At 42.6% G+C, this 17,103-nt stretch overlaps 1 protein-coding gene across 1 annotated transcript in view; it reads right to left on the bottom strand.

The window, feature by feature from the left end:
- Positions 1-17,097, bottom strand: part of Usp31 (ubiquitin specific peptidase 31) — a 66,477-nt gene extending 49,380 nt beyond the window's left edge. Inside the window, exon 1 of the mRNA XM_008843821.3 lies at positions 16,840-17,097. Within this exon, the coding sequence (XP_008842043.1) occupies positions 16,840-17,046 (207 nt within the window). The 5' untranslated portion in view covers positions 17,047-17,097. The remainder of the gene's footprint in view (positions 1-16,839) is intronic.
- Positions 17,098-17,103: the final 6 nt, after the last annotated feature.

Below are 17,103 nucleotides of genomic sequence, written 5' to 3'. Positions count from 1 at the left end.
GCAATGCAAGTACAGCAGTGGAGGCATCTGATGCACAAGAATGTCACGGGACCATACAGGCATGAAGAGCTACACCAGCAGCCTGCTTTGCTCTCTGCACTTTTGATTATGTGGAGACAAAGGAAGGGTGTTCAAGTGACCTTATCTGAGAGCAAGGACCTGCCCTCCCACCACCCATTCATGGCCATTTATTAGGCACCAGGTGCCATACTAAACTCTTCCTTACTCCTTCTCACTCAATCCTCACCGAAACCCTGTAGGACTGCTGTCCTAGCTCTGCGGCTTACTAGCATGGAACCCCAATATCTAAAAATGTTTAAGAATGGAATGTCAACAAGGCCTCTTTCTCAGAGCTGTTGTAAAAATTACAAACTGAACATGAAGTCATTTTGTATATAATCTGGCTCTACACACAAAAAAAGAATATTTCCATGACTGTTATTTCTTAATTCTTTCCCCAAATCAGCAGGATCTGCCTTATTCTTAAAGACTAGAATGCCAAGAGTTAGAGTCAAAAAATATATTGATCCAGTGATAAGTTTCAAAGCTTCTTTTAGCAGGAGCAGATACCAACAAAGGCATTGTCTGAGCAGTCCCTCAGAATCTTCTAAAGCAAGAACTGTTTGTTTATGGACACACTGTTTGCTGCCATCTGAACTTGACCACTGAAGGGAAGAAGCAACAGATGCTCAGTGACTGGCCAATTCCTCTAGGAACTGCCAGTGTGGGGCACAGAACAGCTTCTACATAGACAAGGAACAATCACAGGCCGACAAAAGACTCAAGATAACCCATGTGCTTGCTGAAAAAAAAAATGTTTGTTAAACAACAACAAAAAGTCATTTGAAGAACAGCCAATGAACAATTAATAACAGACCAAACAAGAATATTTTTGAAGAAACAACAGAGGATAGACTTTATTCAATTTTCAATGTTTTCTTTCCAATACTGCATACTGAAAGGAGGTTGGGGTTTTTTGTTTGGTGTTTTGTTGGGGGGGTGGAAACTATGAGGCCATTGTTTTCCAGAGTTTTTACTATAGGAAACAGCTGTGGGGAACTACACAAACAGAGAACACTGCCCCATTTAGTAGCCCATCATTGTGACAAGGATATAAAGGGACAGGGAAAATCCATCAAACCACACAATTAATATCAAAACAGAAGTGCCAGAGTAAAGCAAAAGCTTTAAGCACACAAGGGAAAATATAAAACAACTGAAAATGAGCAACTCTGTTATTACAACTGTGTATTGGCTTAAGGTGGCTCCATGCATAGTCAAAATTTACATGGGTCAGCTCCTAAAATTGCAGCAATCATCGAATACAATATTAAAAAGTTTTCTTCTAGGTTTCCAATGTTCAAAAACAACTGAACTTACCCATTCTCCTCCAAAATCATTTTCCACTTTGATTTCCCAGTCTTGAAAAGTGCCACCCCAAGACAACTTGACTCAAGAGCCCTCAACATTATTTTCCTCTCCTCCTCCATTCTTCCCCATAAAGCCACAGGACTGTCGGCACAGCTTCCAGTGCACATTTCATGGATGTTCAAAATCGAGAAAGAAGAGGCAAGGAAAGGAAAAGAAAAGAACTAAATATTGCTCCGTCTGTGAAGGGTCTGAAACTCCCCTGCATTACAAGACTGATTAAGGGAGTCCAATGACAGAACTACACTATTCTGCATAGTAACTCAGTCTATTATTTTATTTGCTCATAAAGTCCTGTGCACTGAGGCCCATCACTCCATCTCCTGATTTCTCCCCTGCTCTCTGAAAGCTTAAAACCTCAGATGAGGCCTGACAAGTCCACCAGCATGATCCTTGGCTTCACCAACAGTGTACATACCCCCAAACCAGGAGCTGGAACTTGGTGCTGCAGAAGACACGATTTCCACCCACAAGGGACTAGCCCAAAAAAACAAGTTCAGAAATCTGAATTTGCTTTTCTCTGAGATGAGTTTCTCTGTTTTTAAACAGTTCATACAACATACAGATTGTCTGATCCTTGGATGGATGTATGAATAAAGTAATTTAATCCTGTTATCCTTTGCAGAACAGGCAGTTTTTTAAATACCTCCATTTCCTCCTCAGTTATCAGGTGACTGAGGTTTTCTCACGTATCATTACTTGTTCATGTTTTGTTGAAGGCTACTGATTTTATCAATGGTAGGCAGGCATTCTGTAGGCATGGTTACTGACCCCAATTTAATTTAGTTATTTAACATTAAAATTAACACAGAATTACTTTTTAGCCTGGCAAAATGACCTAAACTTAGGGTACTGTTAAAGAATAGCATGAAAAAAAATAAGCAATATTTGGTACCAACAGAACAAAATTCATAAATATATCATCAAACTCTAAAGAAACTTCCTATACAGAAGCAGGGGGACAATAAAGTTGGGTGGCAACAGTAACATCAGTTAACACTGGCTGAGCATGACAGAGTGCCAGGCCCTTTGCCAAGTTCTTCTCTCACCTATTCCAAAACAGACTTACGAAGTGGATATACTCTACTCTTCACTCTACAGATGAGGAAATGAAGTCAGAAACATAATGCCCAAGGTAAGTGGAGCAGCAGGATTAGAACCCAGGCCACCTGACTCCCCAGGCCACATTCTCAACTACTCACCACAACATGCACAATGGGAAAAAGCACACCTCAGAATAAACCCCACTTTACACGAGCACCAAGTCAATTGCAAATTACCAAAGAAACATTTTAGAACATAGAGGAAAGAAGTATCAAACCTCAAGTTGACATTGTATAACCAAATAGGAGTCATTCCTGTAATGCAAGGAGGGCTCAGCATAATAACAATCAAACAATGTAAAATACCAAACAGTAACAGAATGAAGGATTGGGGGAAAAGCAGAATCATCTCAAATTAGCACAGAGAAGCATTTGACAAAACTGAACACATGAATTAAAAAAAAAAAAAAAACTAACAAACTTGAAACTAACAAACTTGGAAGAGATCACTTCAGCATGATAAAGTCTCCCCTACACACACATAGAAGCACACAGCTGCTCCCATACTCAATGGTGAAAGCCCAAAAGTTTCTCCTCAAGCCCAAGAAGAAAGACAAGGATGTACACATGTACCACTTCTGTTCAACATAGCACTGAGGCTCTAGCCAGAGCAATAAAGTGAGAAAGTAAACATAAAATTGGAAAGAAGTAAAATCTCTCTCTGCTCACAAATGACATCACCTTTTATGTAGAAAACTAAAGATATCAGAAAAATCTGCTATATCTAATAAGATAACTTAGCAGAGAGGCAGGATATAGAATCAATATGCCAACGTCAACTGGATATTTTTATCCATTAGCAATTAACAATCCAAGAAAAAGCTTAGCAATTCCACTTACACAGTTAAGCATGTAGTTCATGGGCAGAGTACATGCTTAGCATAGACAAGGCCCTGAGTTCCATCCCCAAAACCAGAAAAAGCTATTCCATTTACAACAGCATCATTGAGAATAAAATACTTAGAAACATATTTAATCGAGGAGGAAAAAAACTGCACTGAAAATACAAAACACAACTAAAATAAACAAAAAAAAAGTCTAAATAGTTAGAAAAGCATCCCATGAGTATTGACTAGAAAAGTATCATTAAGATGATATTACTCAAAGGGAGGCCTTGGTGATAGTGGTCCAAGAGACTCCCAAAATAACACAGGTTATTGCCAAAGCTGTTAGTTATCTCCCAGAGCTGAAGATAAGACCCTACTGCTGAAGATAGGACATACTTCAGATACAGGACTTGGAGTAATGGAGCAGGAAATGACCTGTAGCCTTCGACCTGAAGTTTAGCTCTCATAATGCTAGATTATAATATGCAAGTTGCTAAGGGAGAAAAAAAATCAATGATCCAACCCAGCCCTAAAGCCTAATAACTATAACGACCAGCACAGCAACCTACCTCTATTGGTGTAGTAGAGGCACTGTTGTCTGGGAGGTAATCAACAGCTATCTACTTGGACTTAAAGCCCTCTCAATGGGAGCAAACGCATGGGTGGCACTGTAAACTCAGCCACATGGCTGGAGAGGACATAGATCCTAGAGAAAACCCTGCCATATCTCTAGACAAATGAAATTTCTTATCATATGCTAAATAAGGATCCTTATAATTACAGACAAGCATACCATGTACCACTCATCAAAGAAGTTTCTTTTTGCAACAGATGGAGGCTACTGCAGAATTCCACAACTGGTCAGACACAGAGAATATATACTTGAGCAATGCCCAGTCCTAGGTGACACATCTACAGCTGAACCTCTGCACCTAAGGTTCATGGAACATAGCAGAACAAGGGATAGAGAGAAAACTAATGCATCCCTCAACTCTCACCAATGAAGCCTCCTTATACAGCAAAGTACAATACACACAGAAGGCCACAACTGGCCAAGTTTTAAAGAGTAAGAGACTGCAGAGTATGTGTCCCCTGGATAGGACCCCTATATTAAACCTCACCCACCCATGGCTCAGGGACCACGGAAGAGGGGGAAGAATGATTGTAAGAACCAGGGCTGGTTCATGAACACAAGGAATCAGAGGTTTTCAGGTCACTGGAAACTTGAACATATGAACTTGTGGCAATGGTAGCAACAAGCACAGGACCCATGCCAACTCAATCAGACAAGGGCCCAGAGTGGAGCAAGAGAAATGGATGGCGGGTCAGCCCCAGACTGAGAACTACTGGAGACTGATTACTACTGAGTGAGGGAGAGTAGACCTTACTTACGATCTCTAGATGGGCTGACTAGACTCCAGTGGATGAATTTGCACTGAAGGACATCTGGGTACAAATGCTTGACTGGATGAGACTTAACATGTATGGCAAAATACATAAGGGGGGGCAGATATGGACAGGGGGGGTCTAAATATGATTAAGAACAGTTGCATTTAATGTACAAAAGCTCAGTAAAAATTTTTTAGAAAAACATGATACTGCTGCCCAAAGCAATCTACAGACTGAATGCAATCCTATCAAAATTCTATCAAAACAGAATTCTTTAAATTCATACAGAATATCAAGAATCTGAAGCCAAAAGCATGTTGAAAAGGATAAAAGTGGAGGTATCACACTTCATCTTCAAACTGACTATGCAACTACAGTAATCAAAAGCAAATGGCACTGGCATTAAGACAGACACACAGGCCAGTAGAAAAGAGCAGAGCTCAGACTCATGATTTCTGACAAGGGTAGCAAGGTGTGAGGATAAGACAGCCTTTTCAACTACGGGCCTAGAAAGTCACAGGCAAAAGGATAAAGTGGACCCTTACCATATAGTATCTATATTAACTAATTCAAAATGAATTCAAATTTAAATATAAAAATAAAACTATAAAATTGTTACAATAACATAAAGGGGAAACTTCATGGCATTAGAAATGACAATGATTTCTTGGCTATGATAACATATACGAGAGAGAGAGAGAGAGAGAGAGAGAGAGAGAGATGAAAAATGTAATTAACTGAAAGTAAAAAATTTGCATATCAAAAGATGCTGTCAAGAAAATGAAATGACAGTCGAGAGAACAGGAATATCTGTTAGTCATACCACTGATAAATGGTTAACATCTAGAATATATAAAGAAATCATAAACTCAACAAAAACACAAGTCAAAAATGGGCAAAAAGACTTGAACAAAAATTCCTCCAATCTATAAATCACCTACATGCACTTCAAAAGACAGCCAATACCATCAGTCATCAGGGAAATATAAATAAAAACTACAACAGGATATCACATCCACTAAGGAAGGCTATTCTTTTTTAATGCATGAAAATACCAAGTGCTGTCAAGGATATCAAGAAACTAACTCTCATGTTTGGATGGAGGGAATGTAAAATAATGTAGTCACTAGAAGATAGTCTAACAGTTCTTCAAAAAGTTAAACACAATCAAAAGTACACAAACAAATATGCTTTTAAAAGAAAGTTTAAAAGAATTGAAAACAGACTCAGACACCTAGAAACCAGTGCTCACAGGATCATTCTTCACCACGGTCAAAGGGGGAAACAGCCTTAAATGTCTACTGAGAGACAGACAAACAAAATGTTATATGCCCATAATATGGAAAGTTAGTCAACCACAAAAACAGTAAAATTCAGGTATGTTACAATATAAATGAACTTTAAAAGCTTGTACTTAATGAAAAAAGATATAAAAAGATTTTGTGAACAGTGCATACAATTCCATTTAGAGGCAGTACCTAGGATAGGCAAATTCGTGGTCACCGAAAGCAGAACAGCAGGTTACTAGGAAGCAAAGAGGAATCACCATTAAACACATGGTTACCAGACGATGCAAGAGTTCTTGGCATGGACAGTACAGATGTCTATAAAACACTGTGAATGTACTTAAGGCTGCTGGATTGTATGCTCAAAAACAAAAATGGAAATTAATAGAAATTTTACCTCAGTAAAATATTTTAAATATAAGAGGCAAATGAGTCAGGAATTAATACATCTAATTTCAGTCATAAAACAACTTATTCTACAAGTGGTATCTGAGTACCCAACATGCACCACTCACTGGGCAAGCCAATGATAAAGACCAAACCAGCACTATCACTTCTGTAATTTCTTGCTTTTGAAAAATAGCAGAAAAGCATGTAAGTCAAAAAGATCTCCAGAAGTTTTGAGGCTCTCAGGACGTGTCTACAAATTTTTTCTAAAGAAACAATTCAACAAAGCAAAGAGGTATGTATGTGATTCATGATCATTATTATAAAGAAGGGAAGAAAATGTCCAATAAAAGAGGAGTAAATGATCACTTAGCAATATGCTAATACCATGTATATCATGAAAAAGTATTATGAATGCTACTTATAACCCAGAAAATTGTTTTATAAATTACATTAAAAATTCTTAATCCATAGCCAGAAACACCTTTAACCTCGGTACTTGGGAGGCAGAGGTAGACAAATCGCTGTGAGATTGAGGCCAGCCTAGTCTACACAACAAGCTCTAGGCCAGCTGGAGCTATAGGGAGACCCTGTCTCAAGAAGACCGAAAACAACAACAACAACAACAACAACAACAACAGAAACCTCAAGCCAAGCCAGGTGTGGTAATTTATGGTCATAATCCAAACACTTGGGGGTGGAAACGAGATCAGGCATTCAGAACAGGACAGTCCCCACTACATAGTTGGCTCAGGATCAAACTTAACCGCCCATCTGTCTCAAAAACAGACAAATGACTAGGATGGTAAGAGATATGTAAACTATGTGGCTAAGTACAGATAATGACCATATGGAAACAGAGTCTTACAAGCTCCTGGGACCCTGCTCATATTACTCTATGGCAATGGTGTCAACATACAAAAGCCCAAAGCAAACTCAGACAAAAACCCAGAAATGAACTGCAGACCCAAATCTTAGCTGAAGAAACACTGGCAACTGATTAGTGCTAGGTGAGGAAGAGCTGAGCTTCCTAAAACAAGAAACTCTAGATAGTATGACTAGACCTCAGTGGATGGACTTGCACTGGGGAACAGCTGGGGTCACTGACTTGATGCAGTGGGCCTTAACACGGATAATAGAGTATATGGGTTCCAGTGAGGGGGCCATGGGAGGGTGCTGGTGGGGACAGGGGTATAAAGATGATTAAGATTGTTTGATATATTCTGTATAAAATACACAAAAACTCAGTAAAAACAAATTTTAAAAAATACAAATAAGCCAGATATTGTGGCATATACCTGTAACCCAGCCTTTGGGAATAAAGGAAGGATGGTAGCAAGTTGGAGGCCAGCTTGAACTACAAAGTAAGACCCTGACTAAAAAAATAAAAATAAAATAAAATAAATAAAAAGAAAGAAAAAGGAGTACAATAACATTTCAGGACAGGGTGAGGGCAGGGTGTTAAGACTGCCCTGATGTTATTACACTGCTCCAAGTTCACTTGAAGCTCTAACTTATGTGTAAAGAACTAAACTAGGTGAAAACAAATAGATTTAGTACTAATTTATGTTGCTGGTTGAAAAGACTTTGATTATATTGTTGTTTTGCTTTCCTAGTGTTTTAGGGTTTGTTTTGGGTTTTTGTACTCCTTTGACAGGTTCTTGACATGTAGCCCCAGGCCAGCCTCAAACTCAAAAATGCCTCTGCCTGTGCCTCCTAAGTGCTGGGATTATACAGGCCTGCAGCACCACATCCAAGCCTAGAAGGTATCTTTTAAAAACCTTGGATTTAGGCATTTATATGTTTCCCCTCATGAACTACTACAAATTTGTCATGTTTAAAAAGTTCTAAGCTATCTCCATTTCTCAAATTTGGCCAGTTCCAGTGGAGCTATAAAATACACTACACTCCCTGAGCTTGGATCTACCCCTGTCCCTCTCTCATTATCATCACATCCATCCTAATGTCCCCAAGGCTATGAGGGATCATTCTTTTAAATATAAAAGAAAAAGACAATCCTAACAGCCTGTCTAAGATTCAAAGGTGGCTGCTAAGAGGATGTTACTCTCTGACACAAGGACTCCCAGATGCAGTCCTGTCCAAGCCAACTCAGTGAGTCCCCTCCCTAGCCACTACTCTACCCTTAAACTACAACCACACAAGTCTATGAGGGGTCATTCTTTTAAACATAAAAGAAAAAGACAATCCTAAAAGCCTGTCTAAGATTCAAAGGTGGCTGCTAAGAGGATGTTACTCTCTGACACAAGGACTCCCAGATGCAGTCCTGTCCAAGCCAACTCAGTGAGTCCCCTCCCTAGCCACTACTCTACCCTTAAACTACAACCACACTATGCCTTGACATGTCCTGAGTTAAGCCACGTTATCCAAAGTCCAAATCTTTGTACTTGATGGGTTTTTCTGCCCTTCAGGGGCTTTCCCTCCTTCCCTCATTCACCTAAAAGTTTCCCACAGTCAAGGTGCTGTCTCCTGAGTCCCACATTCCTCTACCATGTGATCACCACCAGGGCTTACCCACACTTCAGTCCCTAACTCTGTCCCAGCACTCCAGATACCCTATTGCAATCATTTCTTTACTAACCCCCATTCCCCTTCCACACCCCCAGCTCCTTCAGGGCACAGACCTCACTCCTTTCCTCATTCGCATTGGTCTTTGGGCTTAAATCCTCATCGGTGGTTCTACAAATACCAATCTGAATTTGACTGGGGTTTTCTGTATGTTGTTATTTTGTTTTTTGTTGGTTTATTTGACAGTGTAGCCCAGAAAGCCCTGAACTCACAACAATCCTTCTGCTTCAGCCTACAGAGTGCTGGAGTTACTGGATTTACAGGTGTGAGCCACTGCATGGTGAGCTGACATTTCTGCAGCTTTACACTATATTCAGGGATAAGAGCAGATAGTCAAACTATAAAGTAATCCTGGTTTCATGACTGGTTTTCCTCCTCCCTGAGGGCCCCTTCAACAGGTCCTCTCAATTTTGGTTTTCCCCAAAGGCCTGGCCTTGGCTTCTGACCTTTTCTAAGCCCTGGAACTCACTATGTAGACAAGGCTGGCCTTGAACTCACAGAGATCTGCCTGCCTCTGCCTCCCAAGTGCTGGGATTAAAGGCGTATGCCACCACACCCGGCTGACAAGTTGGGGGTTCATACCTCATAGTCCCCTTCTCACATACTCAAATTCAATGCATTACCCTTCGCCCCCAGCTCATGCTCCATAGACTACCTCTTCTTCCAACCACTCAGTTTCTATCAGACATCCCCATTATTTCTACAATGGCCAGGCCTGAGACCTCAGTGTCCTTTGACTACTCCATCTCTTAAAGTCCTCTTAACACTGTATGTCTTGGAGTCACTCCTCCTTTTCTTCACGTCATACTTGTCATGGCCCTCTCTCTGCCTTTATTTATCCTCCATCTGATTTGTTTTTTGCTCACCAACAAGCCCATTTTTTTAAGGTTTTTATCAAATCAGTCTCAACTCAAGATGCCTCAACTGAATCACTACTGATTGCAGCTTCAAGTTTTAACTGCTGTGACAGACTTCCAAAGCTACTCATCATTTGTCCCCTCTCCCCTCCCCAGAATCTATATTTGTTTCCTCTTCCCCCCAAATCAGTGGCTCACAAGCAGGGGCAATGCTGGCTCCCAGGGGACATTCTGCAGCATCTTTGTCATGACTACGGTGGGAAGAGCAGCAACAGGATTTCTGTTACACATCCTGCAGCAGTGCAGGGGCTAGGGATGCCTGCTCCCAGTCAAGGCTGCGATCCCCAGACCATCCAGCTTCACAGACCTTTCCCCAGAGAAGTTCCCCAGCAACATGGATTGTTGTCTGACTTCCCCTTCGCTGTCCATGCCTTTGTTATCATCAAACCACAGTCTACACCACATCTCAGAGCTTTCAATGCCATTTGCAGGATGATGGATCCCAAGTTCTCACTTCAGTCAATACCAATCTCCTGGACTCTGGACCACTTCACCCAGCATCCTCCTAGACATCGTGTGCATGTTCTACATAACCTCTTAACCTATGCTCCTGATCCTCCCCACTGCTTCTGCTCATATAAGTACAGGTCAGCAATCACACAGCTGTCCCAGACAAACAGCTTGGAGTTACTCTGATTCCTGTCAAGAGTCTACCTTTACATGTATCTCAACCCAGAGCCTCCTCTACCTCCTCCCTCCACCACTTTCACCAGGCCTATCACAAAAGCCCACTGACTAGTCTCCAAGCTTCCATTCTGTTCTCTGTTTAGCACCAGAAATGAGCATTTCACGTTTGAACATGACTTGCTAGAACACTGAAGTCAGAAACAGCCACTCTGCTTAGAATAAAACCTAAACCTTGGCCTACAATGCTCAGTGTGACCTGCCCCTTTTCTGTCATGCCCCGTCGCTCCCTTTCCAGTCTCATCTGTCCCACTCTCTTCCTGCCTTCCTATGTTGCAAAAAGGCCTGTCAGACTTCTAAATATACCCAAATCTTTCCAATAATACAGCTTTTTGCATTAATTTTGCTCCCAAGTGGGTGCTGGGAACCAAACCTGGGTCCTCTGCAAGAGCAGCCAATGCTCTTAACCACTGAGCTGTCTCTCCAGCCCCAGCTCTTACAATTTTTAACTTCATGTGTCAGTATTCATTGGTTAGTATCTGCCTCCTCGGTAACAATACAAGTTCCAAGAAAAAGGGACCATATGGCCTACTGCCTTTTTTGTTTAGTTTACAATTGCCATATCATTTTGTCTAAATACTACATACCTAATGAGTGGCTAGCACAGTGGTAGAGTGAACGGGGAAGTTCAATTTGTACAAGTTTAAACTACTGACAGCAAATAAAAAGATGAATCAATCCTCTGCTTACACTTCAGCTTACAATCCAGCTCGTCTACTGAACCTCACATTTGTAGTTCAAAATAGCTTCCTTATGACCAGATAAGGGAAGAACCTTGTTCCATAATCTTTACACTAATTCCTCTATTCCCAACCTCTCACCTTAACTAGCTCCTTTAAACACACAACTGAGCAGATGAGTGTGGTTTAAGTCAATTGCTATTTTTTAAATATGTTCCTCCAAAGCTCCTTTCTAGAAATGTAATCCCCAGCATGAATGCTGAGCCCTCTAAGATGTGACTAGGCCTAAAAGTCCTGCCTTCAAGAGTGGATGGATGCCATTAGCACAGTAGGTTCCTAATCCAAAAGTCAATTGTCCTCCTTCTGAGCTTCCCCTACTCTTACCCACTCTCTAACACAAATTCATCCCCCCTCCCCCCATCTCTCTCCTCTATCCTTCCATCTTTGGCCATGGGATGTTAAGAGTTAGAAGGCTCTTGCCAGATACAGGCCCCTCAACCTTGGGCTTCCCACCCTCCAGAACTGTAAGAAATCCATTTGTTTAGAAATCACCCAGCATTTGCTTTTGTTACAGCAGCACAAAATGAACCAGAACACCAGCAAACATGGAGTTCTACAACTGTCCTCTGTATTTTCATCTCCCAAGTAGCCTTCTTGAACAATTTCTTACAAAATTCTCCCCATTCCCCTTTCCTCAGGTTGGTAAGAAGCTGCATCAGCTCATGCATTTAAAAAGTCTGAAAGGATTGTTTTACAAGGAATATTTCCGGAAGTCCTGGGCTTCAGGAGCAATGGCATATATAGGAAGCTGGCTGCAGGTGACCTATTTCTCTACAATTCAGCAGCACAGTCTCAGAGGGAAAAAATGTTGCTAGTCTCAGCATGTCCGCTAGTCCTGTTCAAGTGCTGCGTTGAGACCTGTCTACTGAGTGGCTGTGCTGATAAGGCCAGCAGGACAAAGTGTGTTTTTGGTTACTGCCACCTTGGAAGGGATCTCCACAGTTCTTTTGTAGATCACTCTCTTCTAGCTGTTCTTTGAGAGCATGGTCTGAATACGGCTGCTACACAACTCACTTCTCTTGTTTGAAAGAGGCCCATCCTTTTTACTTGTTGCAAAATTACTATAAACCAAGTACTATAAATCAAAAGCACCCATAGGAGCCTGAGCAGCCTTGCTCCTAGTAAAGTTAAGAGCAGCAAGCTGTTTTCCCCTCAAAACCCAGAATGAACATCCAGATTTCAAAATGATTTATTTACTTTCACTGTTTTCTAAGAAAGTGGCTGACACAAGGGTCAAGTCCAAGTTTTACCCTAGTGCTGCAGAAACAAACACAAGGACAAAGTTACAAGGTAAACAGCTGGAGACTTGGAAAGTACGGGGAATTTGCACTGAGGAGATATAAACGTTTCCTCAACATCAGCACTACTGACATTTAGGGCTCGAAATCCTTGAGGGGGTGAGGGTGGTCTCACACATTTTACTAAATGTAACAAAATCCCTCAAATCTACCCAGTAGATGCCAACAGCAGCCTCACCCCATTTGTGACAACCAAGTATGGCTCTTAGACACAGATAAATGTCTTAGGGGGTGGGAGGTATGTATGTGCCCTGGTTGAGAACCAGTGCTCTAGAAACATGAGAAGTTATATGTATAAGGAGGATACTAGCTGCAGCTAGAGGTTTCTTGAAGCATAGTAAGGTTGGTGCACCAATTGCTATCATTCCAGCAGCAAATGAAGACAACTTTCACAACCATAGCCCATCCAAAACCAAAAAACCATCTACTCGCAAGCTCCTTAAGCTCAAATCAATGTGGTTAGAAGGAAGGAATTCTAACTGAAAAACTGAGCATTAGAAACTTGGAAAGTTTTAACATGATAGAGCACACTCACACAATGAGTGCTTTTCTAGACTCTCAAGAAAGCAAACTGGTTTTAACTACTCTGCCAACTCCAAATCAGCTGGTTCGTAGTAGCTGCCTGGAACCCAAAACTGAAAAGGATTCTAAGGCTTGATGTGGGCCATCTGAATATGTAAGTATGGGAATAAGTACCCATGCCTGCCACAGACAGGCCAGGGGATGGGAACGGATAAGGTTCACATCCACCTTCAACTTCCTTTATGCCCAAAATTACAGCCCATGAAAAAAAGGGGGGAGGACCAATCTTCCACAGAGACACACACAGAGAGAAGTAGGGAGACAGAGGGGGTGAGGGGGAGGAGAGGGAAATCTTATCATTCCCCTACTTAAAATATCAGCTCTGGTTCTCAGCTTCCAGAGGATGAAGTCCAAACCAGCCCACAAAGCCCTTCCCAATCTCTTTATAACCAGCTCCTACCAAGTGGTCTGTACCACCAAGACCACCAATGATGCAACCAGCCACTAAATGCCTGTTTCCTCAACAGTACATGCAATTGCATACTACCCCCTATGGCTTCCTGGCCCAGGAAATTTCTGTGTATCCTTTCTTTTCTGTGATGTTTTCTCCCATAGTTCTTAGAGTCTACTATTATCCAAAGTATGGTCCTTAACCAGCAGCAGCAGCATCACCCAGGAGCTTGTTAAAAAGGTAGATTGTGAGGCCCCCACCCCAGCAAATCCGTATTTACTTTGTAACAAGATCCTCCTATGAATTTTAAGTAAGTTGTATGTCAGTTAAAGTACAAGAAGCACTCTTAGGGAACCTAAGTCCTGCTGGACTCTACTCACAACAGGTACAGATTCTTCCTCAAATCAAAGTGTCCGGTACGTTAGATGAGGTACTTGGGTGGGCTGCCTATGAGACAACGCCCTCCTTTATTCATCTCCTCTATTAAAGCAGGAAATACAAACAGCCCTTCCAGCCCCGCTGGCAGCCAACTGACACAGGTCTAGTCAGTGAGGTGACAGCAGAGGCCTGCACCTGCTCAGGGGGCTTCTGGGAGAAAGTTTATTCTCTAATGACTTCCTACCTTCCTAACTGAATGCAGGGTGACATGTCACCATGAGGGGACAACATGAGAACAAAAGGCCAATAAGGGCTTCAGAACAGGGTGGGAACAGAATGGTCTGGTTGGCCCTGGACTTGACAAGCTTCTAAAGAACCACAGAACCACCTACCTGCAGACTACTGGTGCCAGCCAACCTGGTGCACATTTCTACTTCGAGGCCACTCTCATTAGGGAACTTCCTTTCTGGTGCTGAATGCATTCCTAACTGGTGGGTAACCAACCCTTCAGTCAAAGGTGAATGAATGAATGGACAGCAATTCTACTGAATATCAGAAGGTTAGAATTTCAAAGACAGGGCCTCTAAGAATGTCTCGGTTTTGCCAAAGTATGCCTCTGGTCTCCGCTCTTCTAGAAGTATTGACCCATTTCTCTTGGTAGCTTAATGGCTGAAAAAGTGAGCAATGGAAATGACCTCTAAGAATGCGTTCAACTTTGCCAAAATCTGTCCAACAATCCGTCTTTACACATCTACAGTTATTAACCGGTTCCTGCTCTCTCACAGCTACAGAAGTGAACAGCACCTCCCAAAAGCAACCGAAATGTTCCCACAATGCTGACACAATGAAGAAAGGACAACCTCACACCGGGTTCTAGCCTCAAAAGCTTCCAATTGTGAGGCCACTCCCGGTAGCTATGAGCAAAGGAGGGAGGACCCTCCAACCGCCAGCATAGCTGTTCTCCAACTTTCTCATTTTGAGATCTCCTACATGAACCTCTTTGGTTTTCCAGTCCCTAATCTCAGCCAAGATTTTCCATTCAAATTTTCAGGATCAAACAGCAACCACTTTTTCTTTTTAAGCAATATAAATAAAACATAAGCAAACATGATTAAAAGGGAGGGGTGGACAATGGCAGTGCTGCTCCTCGGCAAGGCAGGACCTTAAGCAATGCAGACTCCTCAGTTACATCACCATTCTACCCTGCAATCCAATCATTACTTAAAGAAATGTATTTTAGAAAGAAACCTGATAGCACTGATGGAAAACCAGTACCATCTGCCATAAATAGAAGGCAAATAAGAACAAGTCCAATAAAAGCATAACCTTATTAAATTTAGCTACTGTTGAGCTGACAAGATGGCTCAGCAGTTTAGACTGCTTGCCACACAAGCTTGACCATCTGAATTGTATCCCTAGAATCCACACAAAGATGGCAGGAGAGAAAGAACTGACTCCACAAAGTTGTCCTCGGACCTCCACATATGAGCTATGGCTCACAAGCAGACACACATACACATACATACACACCACACACACACATCATACACATTCACAATAAAAAAAAAAAAACTTAATAAGTAAATTTAGTTACTGTTGCCTACCAAAACCTCTAAACTTTAAGCTTGTTCTTTATTTAAAAAAAAAAAGGGGGGGGTGGGGAAAGGGCTGGAGACAGCAGTTTAAGAGCTTTAAGAGCACTGGCTGCTCTTACAGAAGACAAATTCAATTGCCAGCACTTACAGAGTGGCTGAAAGACGTCTCTAACTCCAGTTCCAAGAGATCCAACGCCCTCTTATGGTCTCCAAGGGCACTGCATGCCTGTGGTGCACTTACATACATGCAGGCAAAACACTCATACACATAAAATAAAAATAAATTTTTTAAGAAGAGTGGGATGGTAATCCCAGCACTCAGCAGGCTGTCAAGAGGCTCTCAAATGGTAAGTCACCTGGGCATTACATAGTGAAATGCTGTCTCAAAAAATAGAGAAGAGGGCCAGTACAATATGTGGGTGAAGCAGATGTGTTAAAAACTGGCTAAACATCAAATTAAGGCGTCCTCCTGGAAATGATGAAAAACCAAACGGAATGAAAGGAACTCATTTCTTTTTCGCTGTGTGACTTCATTCTATTTTATTCCACACCCATATCCCACCTCAGAGTATCCCTTATACAGTCTCCAATCACCTGTCTACTTGGAGCAGCGCTCCATTCCACAGGGCAGCCTAAATGACCCTCCACCTTCCCTTCAGGGCCCAGCCCAACCCTCTGCTCTTAAATCTCATCCTCTCACTTCACTGGCAGGTATGCCAGCAGCCAGCAAACCAAGGCCCAAGGACCATCTATCACATCATGATCTACCTTCCTCAAACTACTATCAGATAATACCTTTCACTTAAGAATAAATACAAAAGAGCACTGTGCATTTATGGTACTAGACACAGCTGAAGCACTTTACCCATCAGGTTGAACGGTGTAAAAGTGTCCAAACTGGGTCTCTTCATAGTGTTCAAAGTAGCCTGCCAACTTGTTTGCTGTCAGTAGGTACCAGATCATCGGGAGCACAAAGAACCTGGCTAATCTGCTAGGGAAAGGTGGACGCTGCTGGATTCGGACTCGGCACTCTCCCACCCATCCCCAAGCCCAAGACGACGAGGTCCACGAAGGAAGGGTCTTGCTGCAGGCAACATCCCTGCCCAGGGCCGATCACAGGAGCGGGCGCGTGTGTTCTGGGTTCTGGACACGCTGCACGCATGAATGGGTGAAGGGAGGAATTCTCTTTCTCCCCGGGCCTCTCAGCGTCCCTGCAGGACCTGCGGCGCCCCGGGGCCCCGCGCTCACCTTGAAGTCGCGGCTGTGCTGCGGAGTGTACTCCAGCGTCCAGAGCGCCCGCACCAGGTGCGCCAGCTGCTCGGTGACCTCGCCTTCATGGCCCGCGGGCTGCTCGGGCTCAGGCGACGGCTCGGGCCGGCCCGCCCGGTACTGGCCCAGGGCTAGGTACTCGGCGAAGAGCTCGGTGTTGCTGAGGCACTGCAGCGTGGCGTTCATGAAGCACGTGTTGCCGTGGTTGCGGAGACCCGCCGCGCCGGGCACCGGCTCCGAGGC

The sequence above is a fragment of the Nannospalax galili genome, unplaced genomic scaffold, assembly GCF_000622305.1.
Source record: "Nannospalax galili isolate Female #2095 unplaced genomic scaffold, S.galili_v1.0 scaffold381, whole genome shotgun sequence".
NCBI lineage: Eukaryota > Metazoa > Chordata > Mammalia > Rodentia > Spalacidae > Nannospalax > Nannospalax galili.
The sequence above is the reverse complement of the archived record's forward strand: the minus strand, read 5'-3'. Positions and strand labels throughout refer to the sequence as shown.